Genomic DNA, 22544 nt, shown 5'->3' on the forward strand with positions numbered 1-22544 from the left:
TAGAAAATATCAACAGAATTTCCTTTTACGAACTTGAGCAGACCCTGGACAGATTTAACTACTGATCGCAATCTCATGTCAGGGAAGGAAACCGAAATTTATACATTTGGTAAGTTTCCTTTCCTTGTTTAATATTTCACTATTATAGAGAATAAACTGAGAAATGAAATACATAAAGGAAAATAACATTGTTTATTTTCTGCTTTAATTTTTATTTGGTTTAAAAAGCTTATTTACTACACCTGTTTCTGTATTTCTCGACTTCCTTTATGAAAAAAATGTTTTTCTTTTGTGTATATTTTGTCATCAAATTAAAAAATCTGCCCCATATTTTAAAATCAGGGTAAAGGTACATGTGTGTATTAATTAACAATATGATTTGCAGATGTATAACATTATGTGTTTTGGATTTATCCCTTTTTCAATTCAAGTAATGAATAAATAAATATGAAATAGAATATTAAAAAATAAATAAATAAATCAACTAATGGCTCAAAAGACTATTGTTAACTGTCAATTTCTGGTTATTTTATCAATAAAAAAATTATCTTCAAGTCCAAATTAGATTGTTTAAAAGTTTTGGCATTATCCAAATAAATTACCGAGAGTATTCCTCTTTGAGATACAAACTTTCTAAATGCCAACAGAAAAGTCTCTACAGCTTAATAATTCATAAATTCTAATCTATAGGTCCGGGGTTTCGCCCCCCCCCCCCCCCAATAAAAAAGGGAAAAAAAAAAAATCCCACTTCCCTGCATATAAAAAATTAGTAATATCTGAGCAGACTGTTCTTGTTTGCTACAATCATGAGCTTGATTGCTGGATTTAGAATCGTATTACTAAAGTAATTTTTAATTTAAAATGCTTTGTTTTGTAAAAAAAAAGAGTCCCACTTTTTTTTTTTGTGTGTTGAATAAAAATTGTTTTAAAAACGTATATATTTTTATTTTAGAAGTGGAAGATGCTGTTAAAATATGTTGCACTAGAAATGGAAAATATTTAATTGTTTTAGATCAAAAGGTAAGATCCTTGACAATTTCGTGTACAAATTAAGAATATGAGGATCTTTTCAAATTCCTTTTTTCAACTAAACCATTTGTTTCAGAAACCAACCAACCACCATTTTTTTTCGCGAGTAGATTATCAGAGTTCCTAGGGTTTTCTTGAAAATCTTTGAAAAGTCCTTAAATTTTATTTTGTCTACAAGGGGCCATGGAAAAGTACTTGATTTTCCGATGGTTCGTTGAAAAATATCAAAAATGCTTAATTATTCTGATGTTGAAAAGTCATTGAAAATAAGTGAAAAACTATTCCCTTTTTATACTTAAAAACTTTGATATTGCAGATGTGGTTTGTTACCTATATCTTATGCGTGTGATTACCAAGAAGAGTTATTTCAGTGCTATGATCTGCATGTGATTACTGATTATACTCATTTTTTAAAATCAAATCTATTTTTGAACTGCATTCAAAATTACAGTTATTTAAACTTTGTGATTCAAAAAATTTTAAACTTGGATGCACCTTTAACAACAGAAGAGAAGTCAAAAAAAAAAAAAAAAAAAAAAAAAACTGAATCAATTTTTTGTTTAAAAAGTTAAGAATATATAAATGATTTTCTCTTAATATCCTTATTTTCTGTTGTCTTGTATTACATGATGATTGTCAATTTGCTTGTATTGTATTTTTATTTTTCTAAAGAATTATAATAATTTTTAGTATACAAATCATACTGAGAGGCAAATGACATCAATTTTATTTTCTACTTACATTTTTTAAAAACATTTCTAAGCTTTTCCTTTCATTCAATTATAGAGTCATCTAAAAATTTTCTGTGCCTTCACTCAACTGGAGTTGAATTATCTTGAAGACATGAGTATCAAAAATTTTATCCTCCTTGAAACAGAAGATCCAAATTAGTAAGTATTGGTTATCTTTGAATGGTCTTGATCTGGTGTGTTTAATAGAATATTTTTAAATAAATAATTTTTGTTTCTTTAATCACCAGAGTTATATAAATACTTGATTATCCTGTGTATTAAGTTACAGAAAGTAATAAAACCTTGTGAAATAAGAGTTAAATGTATTGTCAAAATATTTTTAAATAATGGACAGTTTTGCAAAATTTTTACATTTGGGGCATCAAAATTGTATGTCTGTACATTCAGGGTATAAAAATTGTATGTCTTAATTTATTTGTGCTAAAAAACTTTGCATGCTAAATTTTTTTCTCCTTTTCACTGTTTCAATACTATACTGTCAGAAAAAAACTGATTTTGCTCAGTTTTCTTATAAACTTAACTGTTCAAAAAATAAATAAAAGTGAATGCTCTGAAATTTTTACTGGTTGAGACTGTCATACAAAGTTAATCATTAGGTCCATTGCAAGTCATTGATTGCAATGATTATATGTTAGAAGTTTATTGAAAAATTACTGTTTTGTTCTATAAGCTTTCACCTACATATCTAATGTCTAAAGAAATTGCTACATCAAAATATTGTATTAATTTTTTATTTTAACATATAGTCTTTTGTTTAAGCGTTTTGTTAATGCATATGCTATACAAGTTTTTGTTTGTATGTACTTAGCTTCATATCTACTCAAATGTGATCTTGAATCAAAGCTCAATTATCTGTGTCAGTTTAAAAAAAAAATGCAATAGGCTCCTAATTAACCACTCAAATGAGGCAAGGGATAATCTGGTGAGAGTAGCAGCTGAAAAAAGAAAATGAACATATGATTGGTGAATGCATTTTTTAGATTGCGTTAAACAGTTAAAATAGCACCCAATTTCCTTAAGTAATTAATTAAAAACATTTATTAAAATAAGTTTCTCAAATGAGTGAATGAATTAAAAAAGCTTTTCACATACCTAGTGATGTGGATCGGGTAAATACCCAGCGGGTAGGTAAATATTTTTTGGGTATTTACCCGGGTATTTACCTAAGGCCAGGGTAAATACCCAAAAACTGGGTATTTTATAAAAAATGCAAAAAAGTGAATGAAATTTTTTTTTAAGAATCTTAATACGAAAAAATTGGTAAAACTGATATATACATATGTATTACACAGTTTATAATATTTTTTATTGAAAGACTTGATGAAATCATGAAAGAAACATATCGTGAACCAAATAATCTTTCTTTTCAATGTCATAATTGGAGAAGTATAAGCAATTCATTATGAACTTCAGGATTTCAAAATCAATCTAGGTTAGTCATATCCAAAATGAAAAAAAAGGAAGCATGAGGGATGCTTGGAAGAATAAACTGAGAAGTTATTAAGACACTATAGTGTTATTTATTTTACTGATATTTAAGTGATAACATGGAAAATATAGAAACAGTTTTTACATTAATAAGCAAAAAAAAAAAAAAAAAAAAGCGAAATTTTCTTTTCTGTTGCCTTGCTCATTTGCATTTGCTCCCCTGTAGGGTGGGAAGGTAAATATTTTCTTGGGTATTTATCCGAAGGCAGGGTAAATCCCCTAGTAATTGCGCAGTTTGCAAAAAATTTTTAGGTAGTATTAAAAGGTGAATATATTCTTTTTTAAACATAAACCCTAAAATAAAAGATTAAAAATTTTAAATGAATTTTAAATGTTTATGTATATTATGTGTGTGTGTATATATGTGTGATACAGAATACACCAGAACAATTGAACTAAGTTTGGAGGAAATTTCTGCATAAGATATAAGTAAATAAATAGTAATAATAAATTGAGCGACACTTCGTTACATTTTGATGTCATGCAGGGACATATTACTGTATTATAAAAGACTAGGACCTTAAAAAATTATGTTTGCTTTTTTTTGTAACCAGTTAAGCTTTTTTCTTCTTGTAGAATGACTTTTTATATCTGAAATTTGGCTATCAACATTGATTAGACATATCCAACACATTTAATGTGAATATCATATTAGATTGCTAAGCTGTTTCGCACAATAATTCTTTAAATATGTGATCAAAATACAATTTTTGGGCAAAACTTTATTGTTTTGTGTATGGTTCATTGTTTATATACATAATGGAATACATACAGAAAAGTATTTTAGTTGAATATAAATTTTTGAAATAAATACCCGGGTATTTACCCATTTTGGGTATTTACCCTGGGTATTTACCCCTAAAAATAAATACCCGGGTATTTTACATCACTACACATACCATGAGGTGTAGTGCTGACAATGAAAGCCCAGATACAAACTAATTTTTTTCTGCTAAAAGTTGGAAGTTGACCTCTTGATGAATAATTTTGGCAATTTTTAAAAATTAACACAATAATGTACAATACAACTTTGATTTCTTGAATCTCTCTGGACGGGGGGGGGGGGGGAGAATTTGAGGTCAAGTTTTTGATTTGTCAAGGTTTTGAAAAAGTTACACTAGTAGCTCTCACAATTGAATCGATTACTTCAGAAAGGGTGTAAGTCCAACGGATTCCCGTAGGACTTATACCCTTCCTGAAATAATCGATTCAATTACACACATGTACCCTATATACATTTAAACATGCACTAGGGCAGGGCTTCGCAACCGTTGTGCCGCGGCACACTGATGCGCCGCGACAAGGAACCCGGTGTGCCGCGGTATTTTCATAGTTATATAAAAAGAAAGAGCCTTGATGTATTTTATTTTAAAGTTACTACCGAATAGCGTTTGTATCGTTTTGTAACTTCTCAGTTCACCCTGTCGACCATGTGCAATAAGACATACCCAACAAGGGAAGAGGCGGGATTTGCTGCCCCACACCTCTTTTAAACTTCTTGTGATTCCTATTACTTTCAGTTTTTGAAAACGGATTCCAATGTCCACAAAATAAACTAATTATACAGAATTTTTTCTAAATCTTTCGAAACGGGAGTATCGCCCACTCCCCGAGGCAGGGATCGTACCCTCCCGCCCAGACTTTTATCCCCAGCTTTAACTTTTGTTTTCCTCTTTTCTAGTTCCGATACTAATTTCATTTTAATGTAGTTTCTCAAAGCTCGGTTCTGAGACTTAGCAAACTAGAAATTAAAACCATACACTGTTTCCTCCATCATGAAGCTCTCATGGCAAAGAACTTATCAGATGATCTGAAGTCAGCTTTGGCTGAAGTTATGAAAATCGTGAATTCCATAAAATCGAGGCCTTTTAATTCTCGCCTTTTTCTCCGTATACTTTGTGAAGAACAGGGTGGAACAGTCTGGGGGCTGATCACCACTCCATACTTTTTCATACAGAGATTCACTGACTTTCATGTGGTAAAGTACTATCAAGAATTCTTAAATTGAGGGACGAGATACGACAGTTTTTGCACTGTAAAAACGATTCAGAAACGATCCTGGAAAATGATGGGCAGCTGATGTGCCGATTTCTACCAGTAACATATCTTGAAAAAGCCAGGAATGTTTTTTGCTAAAATTCAGTTACTTTCCAGAAATTAGCCTGGAAGCCTCCTGAAAAAATTCAGAAATCTTCCCATTTAACATCAGCCGTGTCTCAGGAAGTTTACAGTAAACTAAAGTAGGTATAATATTATAGCTTGACCGCCTTCCTGATTTATCAAAAAAGTTCCAAAGTCAATATTGGAAACATTGCAAAAGCTAGGACAGAATTGCAAGAAACTATCAAGAGTTCCACCCTCTTGCAAACCTTGCAAAGCTACGCAGTCCATGGAATTATTCGCTCTCTTTGGGAGCTTAATCGCCTGGATGGACCATAATCGAATTACAGCCGATACACTTTATAAATACGCTCAGTTAATCTTTAAACTGGGAGCTAAAAATAATTTTCACAACACTGATAATTCTGCATTCGTGCAAATTGTAGCAATTCAGGAAACATTTTGACAAAGGTACTTGATTTTTCCAGGAAATGGGTAAAAACTATTGAAATCCCGAAACGTCATACGGAAATAATCAGCAACGTTTTGGATTTTTTTTACAGTGTGATTTTAAAAAACGAAATGCAGTACGCCAGTTTGTTGCAAGACAAATATTGTCTGACAAAACTAGCTTACATGGCTGACATTTTTAAACACCTTAACGAATTGAATCAGAAAATGCAAGGACAAGAAGAGAACTTGGGTTACATGTATCGACAAGCTAAACGGGTTTAAATCAAAAATTCAGCTGTGGAGAGAAGTAGATCGTAGCTCATTGGACATGTTCAAACGGACCGTCAACATGTAAGAAAAGGAAATGGCATGGAAGAAAAGCTGCTGAATGTGGTGGTTTTTAGTCTTACTTCAGGACAAGTTTAAGCACAATTTCAAGAATATTAACATGGAACAGTATGACTTGAGAAGAATTTATGAACCTCAAGAGCGACTGTACTTTTAAACTTAAGTTGAGCGAAGTGCTTCTGGACGAATTTTGGCTGCTGATTAAAAATGAGTATCCCACCATCTCGTCTTGCTATTGATGTGCTGCCACCATTTTCAACTACATATCTTTGTGAACTCAGCTTCTCAACCCTAGCACTTAAAAAAAAAAAAAAACAGCAAGAGATCATCTCTAAAGAGCCTGATCAAGAACTTCATGTAGCTCTTTACAGCATAGAGCCGAACATCAAACGGCTTTGCTTCTCAAGGCAGGCTCAAGTGTCTCATTAGTGTCAAACGGAAGTTAGGTGCTTGGTTTTAATTTCTTGCTTGCTTCTTTCTTGAGACATATTATGATAAATTGGTTTACTGCAGTGTGCACTTTAATGACATGTTTGACAGAAATGCTTTGAAACCTATCAAGTATAATTTTCTGTAAAGTATGATATAGGTAGTTTTGTTGTTTATTATCAACTTCAATACATTCCAAATATTTCTACTTTCTAAATAAAATTAAATACACTACTTTAGTTATAATTGTTCAAATCATATGAAAAAAGTACCCCCCCCCCCCCATCTTTTTACCAGTGAATGATAAAAACATTTCTATATTACCATTGCGAAATTAAGTTTAGTGTGCCCCGTTGGTCTAGAAATTTCTTAAGTGTGCCGCAATAGAAAAAAGGTTGAGAAGCACTGCACTAAGGGACCACTTCAAATTATGGTCAACAAGTTAGCTTTCAATATTTTACAGAATTTGAAATCTTATAATTGTCGAAAGTGAACGGGGTAAGATTTTGAAATGAACAACTTCAACTACGTTTTTTCGTCTAAAAATTTAAAAGTTCTAATTTTATCTTCCACCTGTAGCTCCTCACATTCAAAAAGTTTTCTTCAGCGAATTTGAAGGAGTGAAAAAGCAGAATGATAAAAATGAGGAACGCATTTTCCGTTTTCCCTTGAAAACTGACGATAAAATGACCTCTGTCCTCAAAGTGGACAATATGTTCGAAAGAAATGCACTAAGATTCTAAACCGTGGGGAAGATACCAAGATAAAAAGAACTATATCACCCACCTCATATCCACACTTCCTTATTATCATGCCCCATTCCCCTCTTCTCTAAATTTCCAAGAAAAGGGATGAAAAATGTTAAACAAGTGTCTCTGGAACTGGCTTTACTACAAAAATTGCCAAAGAAAAAATGACAATAACTTGCTTCTTTGCAAAAAAATTGACATATCAAGTGCTTCGAAAAATAAGTTTCAACTGTAACTGTGAAAATACATAGGAGTTTTCATTGAAAATGTAGGGAAATTTTTTTTTTGAGACATCAAGGTTTTTTGAGGTAAGGAGTTTCGAGATATCAAGATTTGACTGTATAAAGTTTAGTGGTTAGTGCAGGGATATGCCAGCTGCACCAATTGCCGATCCTGCCCTAAACTGCTCCAAAAGACGTCCAAATGGACTTTTCTGCGCCAAAATCGGGAAAAACTGATAGCCAAAATTGTCTATTTGAGAAATATTCTCAACAATTTATTTTGAAAGCTAAGTGTAAACTAAGTGTAAATGTTTTTACTCACTTGAATGGCAGTTAATCTTGTCCCTTAAAGGACGCTTGTTTCAAATCGCGTATCGGGAGAATCAACATGTAAACATCAGAACGACTTCGAACGACGTGTTTCGTCAGGAAGGAGGATGTGATGTCAAAGCACGAGCGGAGATGATGTAATCTCCCGATAGCTCCGCTACAAATCGAATGTTCTGGAAGCATCCAGACTGAGCTCTTACGTAGGCATATCCGGCGTGACGTGCATTGAGTGCGCTGTATTATATAAGCAGGGGGAAATGAGAAGGAAATCACTTCCTTCTTCTGCTCGCGTTTCTCATTTTCAACTGACGATAGTCGTATTTTTGAGAGGGTCATTCGCTGTTGAGGCGACGTCCTGCACTTAGGAGATGGCTTTTCGAATTTCGCCATGAGAGTTAGGGACTTAAAATTTTTTGAAACATTTTAGAGTAATTTATGTTAGGGTGTCAAATGTTTTTTTGAAAAGATGTTCTTTTGGAACATGAAGGATGTTTTGAGTAGTGTTGAAATCCCTCATACTTGTTTATATCATTTATCGATGTTAAAGATTATATACAATTGTTAAATTATTGGATTTATTAATAAAATGATTTAGCCTTTCAACTTGGATTCTGACATTTCATTTCACTTGATAGCTATAGAAATGTGAAATAGAAAGGCATCTGCTAAACTTGGTGTTTACCTTCCTTGCGGGAGTTAGACACAATTTGATAGGTCAACAAAAACTTGCACCCAAACTGCAATTTTACGTTTAATGTTGCAATAGCAACATTAAACGCGTTGTCCTTTAGCATATTTGGATATCATCAAGTTTATGAATTTGGAGCTTGTTTTTACGATTTTCTGGCTTAGTCCCGATTTTTCGCGCATTTCAAAATTCGATTGCATATTCTTCTGAAAACTCGATTGTTTTAATTTCTTATGTGATTCTGTTCCTTTGACTAGAAAAATTTTGCACTGATCATTATTTTCAACCTTTGTTATCTTTCGTTTTTAGTATATGAGGATTTGTAAATTCGTCTTCTTGCCACGCCCACTTGAAAATGTCAATCCAGTTGCATCCAAATTGATTTAAGCGAACGCCATCTGTAAGAATTAATATTGTTTACCAGTTTTTAATCTTGGGAATTTAGAACAGAAAATTTATCTCTAGTTTTGGTTGGAGACACTTAAGATAACAAAAATCTGGAAATTCTAATGCTCTATTAATGAATATGTAAACATTTCAAGTTTCTCAGATTCAGGCATTTTTTCCATATTCTTAGTCTGTCTTAAAATTTTTATTTATTTACTTATTTATTTTCTTTTTCCATTTTTCATATTTTTTTGACGTATGTTTAAAAATTCTTCTTCTGTGGCATCATTTCTCACAATCTTTTTCATTTGTTGTTTTCAATTTTTTTCATTGTAATTTCATTATTAATTTTGTGATTAAATATCAAACAGTTAAAAATATATAAGGTGTTAATGTTGCCTTTGCTTGATCTTCAGATTTGTTAATCAAGTAGTTCAGTGTATAAGCATATATGCAAAGAAGGAAAAAATATTATAAGGTCAAATATAAGTCAATAACTTAAACGTACCAAAAAAAAAAAAATGAAAAGAAAGAAAGGAGAAAAATATCTAATAGCTCTTTAAAACTCACTTGTTACTTGTTGCGATAAAGTTTTTAAATTCAACCATTCTTTAGTGCTTTTTTTAAAAGCCTTTTTGAATATGTTACATAAAAGCAGACAAAATTTGAAAATAGGTATCAAAGCACTCTAACTTAAATGTGCACTAAAGCAGTGATGTATGAAGCAAAGTAAATGTGTGCACTAAATTTAAATCAAAAGAAGTGTAAGATAAAAGTAGAGCAGGACAGGACTTGTCTTTTATGCAAAATATTAGACAAAAAAAATTAAGAGAGCTTACATTTGTAGTTGTAGTTATGGTGTTTTTGCATCATTAATCTCCTTTTTCTATTATTTCATCATGACGCAAGGGTTTCTGTGTGTGAAATATACATAGTTGCTCTAAATTGATGCAAAATTTAAATTTTTTCTCCAAATTTGTAATTTTACTGCTCCAGGCTGCTGCAAATTCACAATTTTACTGCTTTAAATTTACTGTTTTGCTGCCCCAAGCTGCTCCAAACTCACCATTTTCCTGCTCCCAAGATTGCTCCAAAAGCGAGTTTTGGTCGGCACTTCCCTGTTAGTGTCTCACATAGCATAATGCCATTCTTCTAATGCATTTGCTACATTCTTCAAACGATACGACCACAGGTCACATTGTCATTGATGTTCATCATGGTTAAGGTGAACATCACCAGCAACACTTTTACTTCTTTTTTTTTTTTTTGGAATTGAGAAGAGAGGCTGATGCGCTTGTGAGGTATTTCTCTAATTTTTAGTTTATTTTTTATTTCATAATTTCGTTACATAATTATGAATCTTTTAGTTGTTCAATTTGCTTATCGATTTTCATACATCAACTAAATGTGGCCAGAGAAACAAGTAAACTGAGGCTAGTTAGTTGAGGTTTTAGTAGAAAATATAAGTAGTATAAAATAAGAAAAGATGTAAAAAAAAAAATTTGAATTTATGACATATTGAATTCAAATTATGTTTTTCACAATCTTGAGTTGTGATAGGAACCTACTCGTTAGGTCTAATGTTGTAAACATGAGTGTAGGCTGGCATGTGTCTAGGGGGAGGGGGGTTAGGGGGCGGTATAGAGGCCACCACCCAAGAGTAGTCCTACTTGGGGAGTCCATAATTTTACACTGCCCCCTTTTTAAAAGTAAAATCTTCTTAAGTTAAGCCTTGAATGGATGGTAACGATTTGTACACCATGGAGGCGAAAATTTGTGCTCTTAGTAAATATTAAAACGATGAGCCGGACTTATTATCGTTGTCATGGTAATCTGAAAAATCAGAGCAGCATTAACCTTGGTGAAGTGAGCTTAGTAAGCATTTAGTGATTGCCCAATTAAAAAAAATAAGAAAAATTGAAAAACATTAGTAAAGCAAAGCATGCTATGAAAATTACCTAAATTCTTATTGATAGACTGTTCTGTTATTTTAGGGCATAAAAGTGGTCAGTATTTTTCTGCTGGGTTTGTATTTGTTAGTGTTTTCTGAATTGTCAGTTAAGCCAGTTTTTTTTTTTTTTTTGTTGCAATTTTTCAGACTAATTCCTTTTGCAAAAAAAATTCTCATGATAATTTTTCCAGTTTTCCTTACAAACTTTGTAAAATGCAAAAAAAAAAAAAAAAAATGAAATTAGAAATTGTTAATATTGCACAAACTTATTTTGTTAAAACCTGTTAAAAGCTGCATTATTAGATTAGAATAATTTGCTATTCTTTTACTGGATGGGAATAGAAACCTATTTTATCACAAACTTAACTTCCGTTTAGTATACTTTCCACAAAATTGAAAAGAAAAGAATAAATATATGGTTAGTATGTTGTATAATATTCTTAAAACAAAAGAGGTGTTGATGAATACGAGTCATAAATGAAGCAAAGAATTCACACAAAAATATGACTTTGTTCAAGGTTCACAAAAATTCGATTTAATAGTGGACTGTAATGAATGAATTCAGAAGAATTCGCACCAAGAAACTCAAAACACAACTCAAGAAGTTTCACACTCGGACAAGAACAAAGCACCACAATTCGCACACAGAACACAACAATCAATTCGAAAATCAATCAAAGTCAAAGTATTTTTTAGACTGTTGCCACAACCTTATAAAGTAAATTATGTAAATTAAATTAGGGACAAAAACCATGGAGGAAAAAGTTTTAGCCCCATATAAAGAATAAATTTCACGGACTTCACGGTAATTATATAGAGGAAAAATGATAATCAGCCGTGAAGCTGAACAGCGCATTTTCTTTTCCTCTTCCTTTTTTGTTTTGTTCTCGCTGTACCAAACATACCCCCATCCTTGAAATCCCAGGGGGGGGGGGGGTATTAGGAGTAATGCTAATGAAAATTTTGAATTAAGGATTCTCTGAAGCAAACATAAAATTCATTCTAGTGGAATTTTTATACTTCATTTATAGTGGGGCCATGTGAAGAAACATGCGACTTTTATCACGAGTTACATGACACGTATTGTGAAACATAAATTACAATTTACAATATTACAATTCTAAAATTTACAATTTTTCAAATTTAAACTTAAAGCGATTTCGTTATTTTTTTTTATTTTTTTTTTTTTTTAGTGACTCGTGCATTTGCTTGCGGCAAGCAAACTTTGATAAAGTTGAACAACTAATGATGAAGACAATTTTTTTTGAAAGTCTCCGAGACGCTCGCCGTGTTATTTACACTACTAACAAGCAAAAAATAAATTACTTTTAAATATATTTAAAAAAAAACCGCCTTCAAAAAATACCCAGAAACTAAAAAGCAAAAAATAACTGATTACACTTACATTCTATTTCCTACCCAAACATAGAAATGAAATTTATTTTACAATTCCAGTACAGAAATCAACTGAACTAAACACCGAATTATAAAATAAACACTGATTTAAAGTGCTATACGATGAATTATTTTAAATACCTAACTAGTTATATACGATCTCTTAATTTTTAATAACCTTTTGAAATCGGGTTCTCCTATAAACTACTACCTAACGTAACTGAGTAGGTTTAGTTTTAAAGACTAATTTCGCATATAGTTAAATTAGTGCTTAATTCAGGATTCGGTGGGCTGTCAGTTGCATTATGTAGTTGTTTATAGGCGGCCCCGACTTCAAAAGGTTATTAAAAATTAAGAGATCGTATATAACTAGTTAGGTATTTAAAATAATTCATCGTATAGCAATTTAAATCAGTGTTTATTTTATAATTCAGTGTTTAGTTCAGTTGATTTTTGTACTGGAATTTCATTTAATTAAAATAAATTTCATTTCTATGTTTGGGTAGGAAATAGAATGTAAGTGTAATCAGTTATTTTTTGCTTTTTAGTTTCTGGGTATTTTTTGAAGGCGGTTTTTTTTTTTTTTTTTTTTTAATAATTAAAAGTAATTTATTTTCAAGATTGTTTCTACACAAGAGGAAAAATACAAGAGTGTATGCAATTTGAAAAATTGACTTTCATTTTTTGAGGGACAACCTATTGTGTATGCTTTGTATTTACTTATTTTTTGGAAAGTAGCGAAGTAGCGACTACATTTCAAAAGTAGTTTGTAGTTGCTACATTTTGAAAAAAGTAGTTGTAGTTAACTACATTTGTAACAAAGTAGTTGTAGTTGTAATTCGCTACAAAAAAAATGTAGTTTTTCCAACCACTGGTTCATTGTCATTATTCCAATGTGTCCTGGAATTTCTGAACCTATTAATTTATATATGCATTTGAAAATGTACAAATAAGTAAACAAGTACAGTTACATCAAAAGATTTATTTACTATAAAATGTTTTTTTTTTTTTTTTTTTAAATAAATATCTGGTTTAGAAACATGAATTTACTGAAGAATGTGGCTTTATTTTAAAGAACCAAAAAATTGTCAAGTTGACATTAAAAGACAACTTTTGATGCAAATTTATTGAAACTTACAAATACAAATGTGACGACCAGCAACAGGCACTGGGCCCAGCTAGGCTGGTCCTAGTCAATTAATTAGTCCCCAATGAAGATCAATGGCCCTCTTAAAGCTATCCACTCCCTTGCTCATTACCGCCTCTTCCGGTAAGCTATTCCAAGTGCCCACGACCCTGCTAAAGTAGTAGTTTTTCCTGATTTCCAGGTTAGCCTGAGATTTAAATAGCTTAAAACAATGACCCCTTGTCCTGCTTTCCCCGCAAAAATTTAATCCGTTTACATCTTTCATTTTGATAAATTTAAATAACTGAATCATGTCCCCTCTGACTCTCCTTTGCTCCAGGCTATACATGTTAAGCCTATTAAGTCTGGTATCATAATCTAAATCTGAGAGTCCCCTTACTAATTTAGTTACCCTTCTTTGAACCCTTTCCAATACAAAAATATCTTTCTTCAGATAAGGCGACCAAAACTGAACAGCATACTCCAAATGAGGTCTTACTAAACTCCTATATAAAGGCAGAAGAACTTTCTTAGATTTGTTTGAAATAGATCTATTGATGAACCCAAGCATTTTGTTGGCTTTGTTACTAGCAATACTGCACTGTTGACTAAACTTGAAGTCCTGATTTATAAAGACACCCAGATCCATAACATTATCTGCCTGATTTATGACTGAACCCTGTAAACGATATCTCATACGCTTATTTCCAAGACCTAAGTGTAGCACTTGACATTTCCCTACATTAACTGCCATACCCCATTTATCTGCCCACTTAGTAATATGATCTAAATCCTCTTGCAGCTGTTTTACTTGTTCTTCATTTTCGACAATCCCCATAACTTTTACATCGTCAGCAAAACAATTCATGCTTCCAGAAATATTTTCATTGATGTCATTCATAAATATAATAAACAAAAGAGGCCCTAAAACTGATCCCTGAGGAACCCCACTTAAAACATCACTCCAATTAGAATGATTTCCTCTCACAACTACTCTTTGCTTCCTACCAGTAAGCCAATTTCTAACCCAAAGTAAAGTTTTTCCTCCTATTCCAATGTCAGCTAACTTGCTGAGAAGAGCAACATGCGGTACCTTGTCAAAAGCTTTTTGAAAATCAATATAAACAACATCCACACATTTTTTGTTATCTAAAGCTGAGGTAACCTTGTCGTAGAAATGCAATAAATTAGTAGTACAGGATTTACCTTTCCTGAAACCATACTGCAAACTAGTCAACAGACTATTAGTCTCTAAGAACATCATGATCTTAATTTTGATCAAAGTTTCGAAAATCTTACAAATCACCGAAGTCAAACTTACAGGTCTATAATTCCCAGCAATACCTTTAGACCCCTTCTTGAAGAGTGGCGTTATGTTAGCCAGCTTCCAGTCCTCTGGCACCGTCCCCGAGTTATAAGAAGCATTGAAAATATTCAAAATAACATCCACTAATTCCTCTGCACATTCAACTAAAATTTTTGGATAAATATTATCTGGTCCCGGAGCTTTAGTTGCTTTAATCTTTTTCAAATGAAATAAAACCTCCTCCCTGGAAAATACAAAATCCTCAAGCTGTATAATAGCTTGTGTCTTGTTAGTGTCAACTGTTGAGATACAGTTATCGTTAAACACACTGGAAAAAAAGTTATTTAGAACATTTGCAATATCCCTATCGTTTTGGATTAAATTTCCATGCTCATCAACCAAAGGCCCAATTTGACTGTTTCGAGCTTTCCCGGAATTAGCGTAAGCAAAAAACCTCTTAGGGTTCCCATCAATGTCATCTGCCAGCCTTTGCTCCAATTCCCTTTTCTGAATCCGTACCAAATACTTAAAATTTCGCCTTGCCTTACCATACTGGAGCCTCTCCGCACTCTGACCAGTTTCTTTAAACTTACGAAAAGTGGCTTGCTTATAATTAAGAGCTTCTTTAGTCTCCCTGGAGAACCACATGGGCCAAATTTTGGTACTAACACCTTTTCTCCTAAATGGAACATAGTCCCCAACGGTTTTAGCAAGTTTATCCTTAAATTCCGTCCACTGCTGATCTACGTCGCTATTTTCCAACCCTGACGAAAAAACCTCTTTCAAGCTCTGCCTAAGTGCAACAAAATCGGTGTTTCTGAAATTGGGCACAAACCTAAAATTATCATCTTTGCACACTTCAAATTTAACCCGGAACCTAATGCTGTTATGATCACTATCTCCAATATGCTCCCCTACACTCAACCCCTGAACAAAACTACCTATGTCACAAAAAACTAGATCCAAAATGGCCTCCTCTCGAGTTCCCTGAGTTACAACTTGATCTAAGAAACAGTCACCAATTACTTTTAAAAATTCCTCTTCTTTGCCATTACCAGGATAAAAATTATTCCAATCAATACCCGGAAAATTGAAATCCCCCATTATGATAACGGATCCCTTACTAGACATGTCACTAATAATACGGTACATCTGTTCATCTTGTCCCTGTTTTGAATTAGGTGGCCTATAAATGTTTCCAAAGCGTAGCTTTATGCCCTTACTGCTCATCAACTCCAGCCAAACCATATCAATATCAGTAGGCTTATCATTTATGACCAATTCATTGCAAATAAAATTGTCTCTAACATAAAATAAAACCCCACCACCTCTTTTACCTACTCTATCCTGTCTGAATAAATTATACCCAGCAATATGTAATAACTCTGCATCAGATTCGGTAGCCCATGTCTCTGTAATTCCGATAACATCCAACTTCTCATCCATAACTATGCTTTTCAATTCATCCATCTTGTTCCTAATACTGCGAGCATTGGTATAGAAAACTTTAAGCATGCCTAAGTTGCTTTTATTTAACACCCTGAAATTTCCTAAATTACAATTGTTAACATTACTACTCTTGTTTGTCACTTTATTTCCATTTCTAGCAATACCCAAAAACATTACATTCTCTCGATACCTGGTGCTTGAACCATGCCCCCCATTCCAACTTAGTTTTTTGACTCCAAAGCCCTTAAAATCAATCCACTAACCATTTTGACCCCTGTAGAGCTCAGATGCAGGCCATCCCTAGCAATCCAATCCCGTTTACAGTGACTCCATACATCAATGAACCTGATACTGCGCTTTTCGCAAATTGACTTCAGTAGCAAGTTCATACACCTCGCACGTTGATTTAGCCAGCTCCTATGCACTCCATACCTGGGAAGCAAACCAACCACTTGGACATTCGTCGAAAAGCTGGTTGCTTTATCCAACAGGGATTCCCATTCCCTAGAAAACTCCTCATTTTTACTGTGGCCTACATCATTTGTTCCCACCCACAAAGTAACCATGTCCTCCTTATTCAATACTCCCTTCTTTTCAGCAACCATATTAACGTCTTTTACCCGAGCCCCTGGTAAACAACACCTAGCCACCTTACGCTTTACTCTCCCAACTGTGTTACCCACCTCCCTTACCATAGAGTCCCCCAAAATTACACCCTTAGTTTCCCAATCTAACTCCTCATTTGAAACTTCCCCCTGAATCTCTGGAACATTTATACCCTCTACAACTGGCTTACACCCTAATGCTAACTGGGCTTAGTAATGATTCATTCAACCTTTTCCCCAATCATTATCATTCTGCCTGTTTAAAAAAAATAGTCGACATTTAAGCATCATTCACTGTAGTTTTAACTTAAACGTTATGATGGAAACAGGTAAGAATTATTCAGTTTTTTAGGTGTACACTGATATTTTTGCAATCAGGCAGTGGCATTCACATAGAAGTTTTGCTAATGCTTATTTCCAAAAAAAAAAAAAAAAAATGGCAAGTTTGATATTAAATAGTACTATTCTCTTCATGTAACAAGGTCATGAAAATTTTCATGAAGTCATGAAAAAGTCCTGGAAAAGTCATGGAATTTTTTCATCCAAATAGAGTATGAACCCTGTATCTTTAGTTGTTGAGAAATAATTTTTTTTGCCAACAGCTGCAGTTCATTCTGAGAAAACTGTAAATGACAACTTACGCAAAATCTCAAAACTTTGAAGGGTCATAAAATAAAAACTATTTTTATTAGAGATGAAATACTTTAGGAGGTTACTTAGGACTATGAAAAGTAGAAGTATACAAAGTTTCATTAAAATCTGAGATGGTGGGTGTTGGAGTGTGGTTGAACTGACATGGAATGACCCTTGTGCAATGAAGCTAAAGTACAAAAATTGACAAAAGTGCAAAAAAACAAAAAATTTAGACATTGTTCTTTACTTTTCCGTTTCAGAAAAGACATTCACTTTTCTGCTTTTTCATCATGATAATTATTACTTTCAATTTTTACGAATCAATAACAAAACTTAGTTATATTTCCTGACTATACACTTAAAGAAATTTCACACAAAATATGTATGTATATATTGTTTTTTTTTCCCTCCCAGTGACACAGTCACAGATATAAAAATTGGTTTGCAGCTTCAGCTTTCAAGTGACAATGGATTAAGTTATAATGTTTTCGAACTGAGAAGTTTTCCTTCATTTGAAAAAATTTATACTATGAACATGTCTACATATGTACAACTGATTGACTGCAAGCCAAATCAGGTATGTCGTTTAAAATAGTAATGGTGCTAGTTTTAACTTTGAAATTGTTGCCAATTATTCTTCTACAAAAGTTCTATAATTTTAAGAGATGATAAATTTAAAAGGTTGCTACAGAACATAGTACTGATGAAGCATGAAGTAGCTTTTGAAGTTTGTCTCTAAATACGGGAAGTTTGAAATTGGATCTAAGAAATAAATTGTTTTTAAAAAAGGTTAGGTTGCACAAAGAAGCACGTTATTCGTTGTAAGTAAAAGTGAATTATTCAGCCAAAATTTTTCAAATGGTAATTTTGATTATGAATGAATAATTTCTTTTATCCTTCAATTTAAAATGTTCTTTTTAAATTGTGTGTTTTGTCAAAATAAATAATTTTTTTTAATCATATTTTACTTTATGGCAGAAAGATCATTTATGTGTTTAATTTATACTTAAGTTGGAGGAAGAAATTTGAAAGAAAAATAAAATGTTTATGTATTTATTTATTACGACCTTGTGATAAGTGTTAGGGCAATTACAGCTTCTTGCTTTATACTTCTCACTATGTCACTTCCTCTCTAGAAGTATGTTATGGTAGTTGTAACATAATAAAAATATAGAATTAGACCAGTGGTCTCCAGCCTTTTTCACTTGCGGACCACATTGTAAATTTTTTGAGACAAGGCGGGCCAGTCCAACAATATTTTAGCCCAAATGGTCAATTTCCTTATACATATTTGCTGTTAGCTAAATGAAATTATATTTTAAGTGCCTTAAATTTCTAATAATAGAACGATAGGGAGTCTTGTAAAAAATTTAGAATAGTACAGAAAACTGAAAAAAAAAGTATTCTTTGACACAAAATGAAGTGAAGTTTAAAAAAAAACGCTAATGAGTGAGTGATACAAGACTAAATTATTGCAATGCACTACAAATTTATTTTATTGAGTTAATGATGATTAAAAACTTGGAAATATATGAGAACACAACATCTGTAAAGCTTTTAAAGTATTTTAAAGAGTTAAAATATGAATGAGAAGATTGCATTTGTTTACCACTTAATATTTCAGTCCATTCAGGGACAAACTTCAAAGTTCCGATCATTAAGAGGGATTTTAAATGTTCGTCTGATAAAAAAGATCTGTACTTAGATTTAATATACTTCAATTTCAAAACATCTGTTCACAACCACAGTCACCAAGATGCAATCTCTCACTAATTGACCGTCTGTAAAAGGTTTACCAACTTTAGCCAGAATATAGCTGAATTCGAAGCTGGTTTTTACAGGCTTAGCAAATATTTGTTTCTGAGTTGAAAGAGAATTTTTCAAAGAAACAGTTTAATTCTCTCGTAGTTTACCAGTTAAATTGTAAAAATTGCTCTTATGTTTTGTATCATAATGTCTACGGACATTAAATTCTTTCAGAACAGTGACAGCTCTTTGCAAATAAGACGCTGCTTTATTATTGTTATCGATAATGAAATAATCGTGTGTTCACTGTTTATTAAAAGTACGGCATTCAAAATCAACTTTCCGTTTTTTTAAAAGAAGTCATTGTAGGTTGTAATGCTAAATTACACTATAAAAATAAAAGATAACTGTTCACGACCGCTGCACACTTTGTGAGGCGTGTGAAACTGCAATCTACATATCTACACCAGGCCAAACCACTTTGTGATATAAGCAAAAAAAAAAAAAGCCAACGTGAGCAAAAACCGTCCTCTCTTTTAGATAGATTTTTTAAGGGGTTTGGTATCTACTTTCCCATATTTCCAAGCTGAATAAAAAATTGCGCGTGCATGAAGGAACAAAATTATGAAAATGAAAAACAAAGAGATAAATCTACAATGGGTTGATGTTCTGCTTTAAACACTATTTGTGGGAGACTTTCGGTTTCTGTTATCAAGTTTTCTCACAAAATTCAGAATCTAGCATTAGAGTTTGGCAATAAACATTTAAATCTGGTGTCAGTCTAGCACATGTTTTCCCTGGCGCCAGAAAATGCCCAATGCCAGGGGACTAACAGGAGAACGTGGTGCGGAGAAAAGAGATTTGTTCTCGGAAAGAGAAAAAAAGAGAGATAGGGTTGCTGCACTCGTAGTTAATGGTAAAAAATAATTTAAAGGATTTTTAATAATAATTTGTAATTAAAAATAAAGTCTCAATTATATTTCCAACGAGACTATCTGTTCCAAAAATTGAAAAAAGTTTCTAAGCTTCCCGCCGGCCGGATCCGGCCCGCAGGCCATAGGTTGGAGAGCCCTGAATTAGACAAACTTAAGACTTCAAAATTGACGAGATTCATTTGAAGTTTCTGTTGACGTGAAATTGATTTTGAAACCGATATCAGAAAAGTATACCAAATTAAAAAAATTAAACTATTGCTATTTATGAAATGTATTTCTTAATTTTCTTCCTGAAGCTCCAGGAAGTTTTATTTGTACATCTATTACTACATCTTTACTTCAGAAAATCTGTGGTAATGTTAATATACAAATACAAAAATAGAAATACGAATGTGATGACCAGCAACAGGCTTTGGGGCCAGCTAGGCTGGTCCTTAGTTTGTTTATTAGTCCCGAATGAAGATCAATGACTCTCTTAAAGCTATCAATCCCCTTACTCATTACAGCTCTTTATAATTTTTCCTAATTTTCAGAATAGCCTGAGATTTTAAGAACTGCAAGCATTAACTCCTTGTCCTGCTTTCCTTGCAAAAATTTAATCTACAAGGGGCTCTGCCCCTGCTCGCTAACGCTAACCAACCCCCTAAGACTGCTTCGCAATCTTATGATTCGCAAAGAATTAAATCGTCAGTTAGAAAGAAACAAATTAAAAACGCATTATGAGCTCCCTTTGGTCAAAAAGCACCACTTCCCCAGGTTTCTAAATAACTTATACCAACTTGCAGAGATGTAAGGGCTAAGGGACTCTGAGCATTGCAAAACTACAGTTTTGTATATTCATGGTCTCAGTAATATATTATGCTTATTGTTTAGCTCGAGGCTTGAATTGAGTTGAGCCTAAGATTTTCTGTTAAAATCGAAACCCTTAAAGTTTGTGAATAAAGGAAAAATGAAACATGCGAATCAAAAAGATGTAACTATGGCAACGCCAAATAAAGCATAGTTTTAATGGAGATGAGGATTATTCAAATTTGATTTTTAACGACTTGTAATTTTTTTTCCTTTGGAGAGAGAAGCTGAGTTTTTCAACCATAGGTCAGGTTAGATTTGGAGTATAAAATGTCGCTTTTTCCAATGGTGTCAAAAAGAAAACTGTAGGATAATTCCTTCGTTTTTTACTGATAGATTTAATGAAGAAAGTAGTGCCTAAATTTTAGCTAAGCCTAAAAAGAGTTTGATATAAAAACTCAAATAACTTCTGCCGTATTTAAGTTAGAGCATTGAAACAAATTGCCTAGAATGCGGAAAATTCTACCCTTCCCAATGATATATAATATTACAGTAATTTCCGGAAGAAACGCCGCATCGCCGGAAGCGCCGCACCCCGCAAAAATCGCTTCGAAAAAAAAAGAAATGCTCAGAAGCGCCGCATCATCGTAAACGCCGCATACTAAAAATTGAATTTTCAATGGACTTACCTTTATACAAGCAAAAAAACAGCATAAATGATCAAGTAAATAAAATGCAGGGATTGAAAGAATTAAATTATATTTAGAAAAACAGAAAACACAATACAAGCAAATATATACATTTTGATGAAAATAACATTTTAACAAATTTTGATACGTGAACAAAATATATTACGGCAAAAATTCCAACTTAAAATCCATCAAAATCAGATTCTTCAGTGTCTGAAGTAAACAATTGTAACATGTCCTCATCAACGCAAGTGATGCGAGGTTCTGGCTCATCAAGATCATCAACCTCGTCGTTCTCAACGAAGTCGTTTTCATAGGAACAAATGCCGGATTGTTTGAATCCTGACACTATTGTTTTTTTTGTTACACAGTTCCACGCAGTTGACACCCATTTAGCGACTTCTTCGTACGTGGCTCGGCGCATTTTCCCTCCTTTGGTGAAGGAATGCAGACCCTCAGTCATCCATTCCTCCCACTGTCGTCGCATTTCCGCCTTGAACGCCTTGTTTACGGATAAGTCCAACGGCTGTAAAACTTTTGTCATGCCGCCAGGAATTACGGCCAATGTGGCCGATAGAGCTTTGCACTTTAGTTTCACACTATCTAGCAGGTGGGAACGCATACTGTCCATCACAAGAAGTCCTTTGGGCTGGAAAAAGGCTCCTTTCCGGCGCCGCCAAACAGTCTCTAGCCACTCCATCATCACCGCCTCGTTCATCCATCCTTTCTCGTTCGCGGAGATGATTACGTCACTCGGGAAATTCCCTTTCGGAAGCGTTTTTCTTTTGAAGATCAGCAGAGGATTTAGCTTCGTTCCGTCCGCGGCGCAAGCCAACACGCAGGTGAACGATGTTTTCTCATGGCCGGTCGTGGTGATGGATACACTTTTCACGCCGGTCTGGTCCACGGTTCGGTTTGCCGGGCAGTCAAAGGTGAGCGGTGTTTC

General features: G+C 33.3%; 1 protein-coding gene across 1 annotated transcript in view; it reads left to right on the top strand.

Moving 5' to 3' along the window:
- LOC129230420 (uncharacterized) overlaps nt 1–22544 on the top strand; it is a 263650-nt gene that overhangs the window by 53460 nt on the left and 187646 nt on the right. Inside the window, exons 4-5 of the mRNA XM_054864820.1 lie at nt 17894–18016; nt 21970–22208. Coding sequence (XP_054720795.1) covers nt 17894–18016; nt 21970–22208 — 362 coding nt within the window. The remainder of the gene's footprint in view (nt 1–17893; nt 18017–21969; nt 22209–22544) is intronic.

This window comes from Uloborus diversus, chromosome 9 (genome assembly GCF_026930045.1).
Source record: "Uloborus diversus isolate 005 chromosome 9, Udiv.v.3.1, whole genome shotgun sequence".
NCBI lineage: Eukaryota > Metazoa > Arthropoda > Arachnida > Araneae > Uloboridae > Uloborus > Uloborus diversus.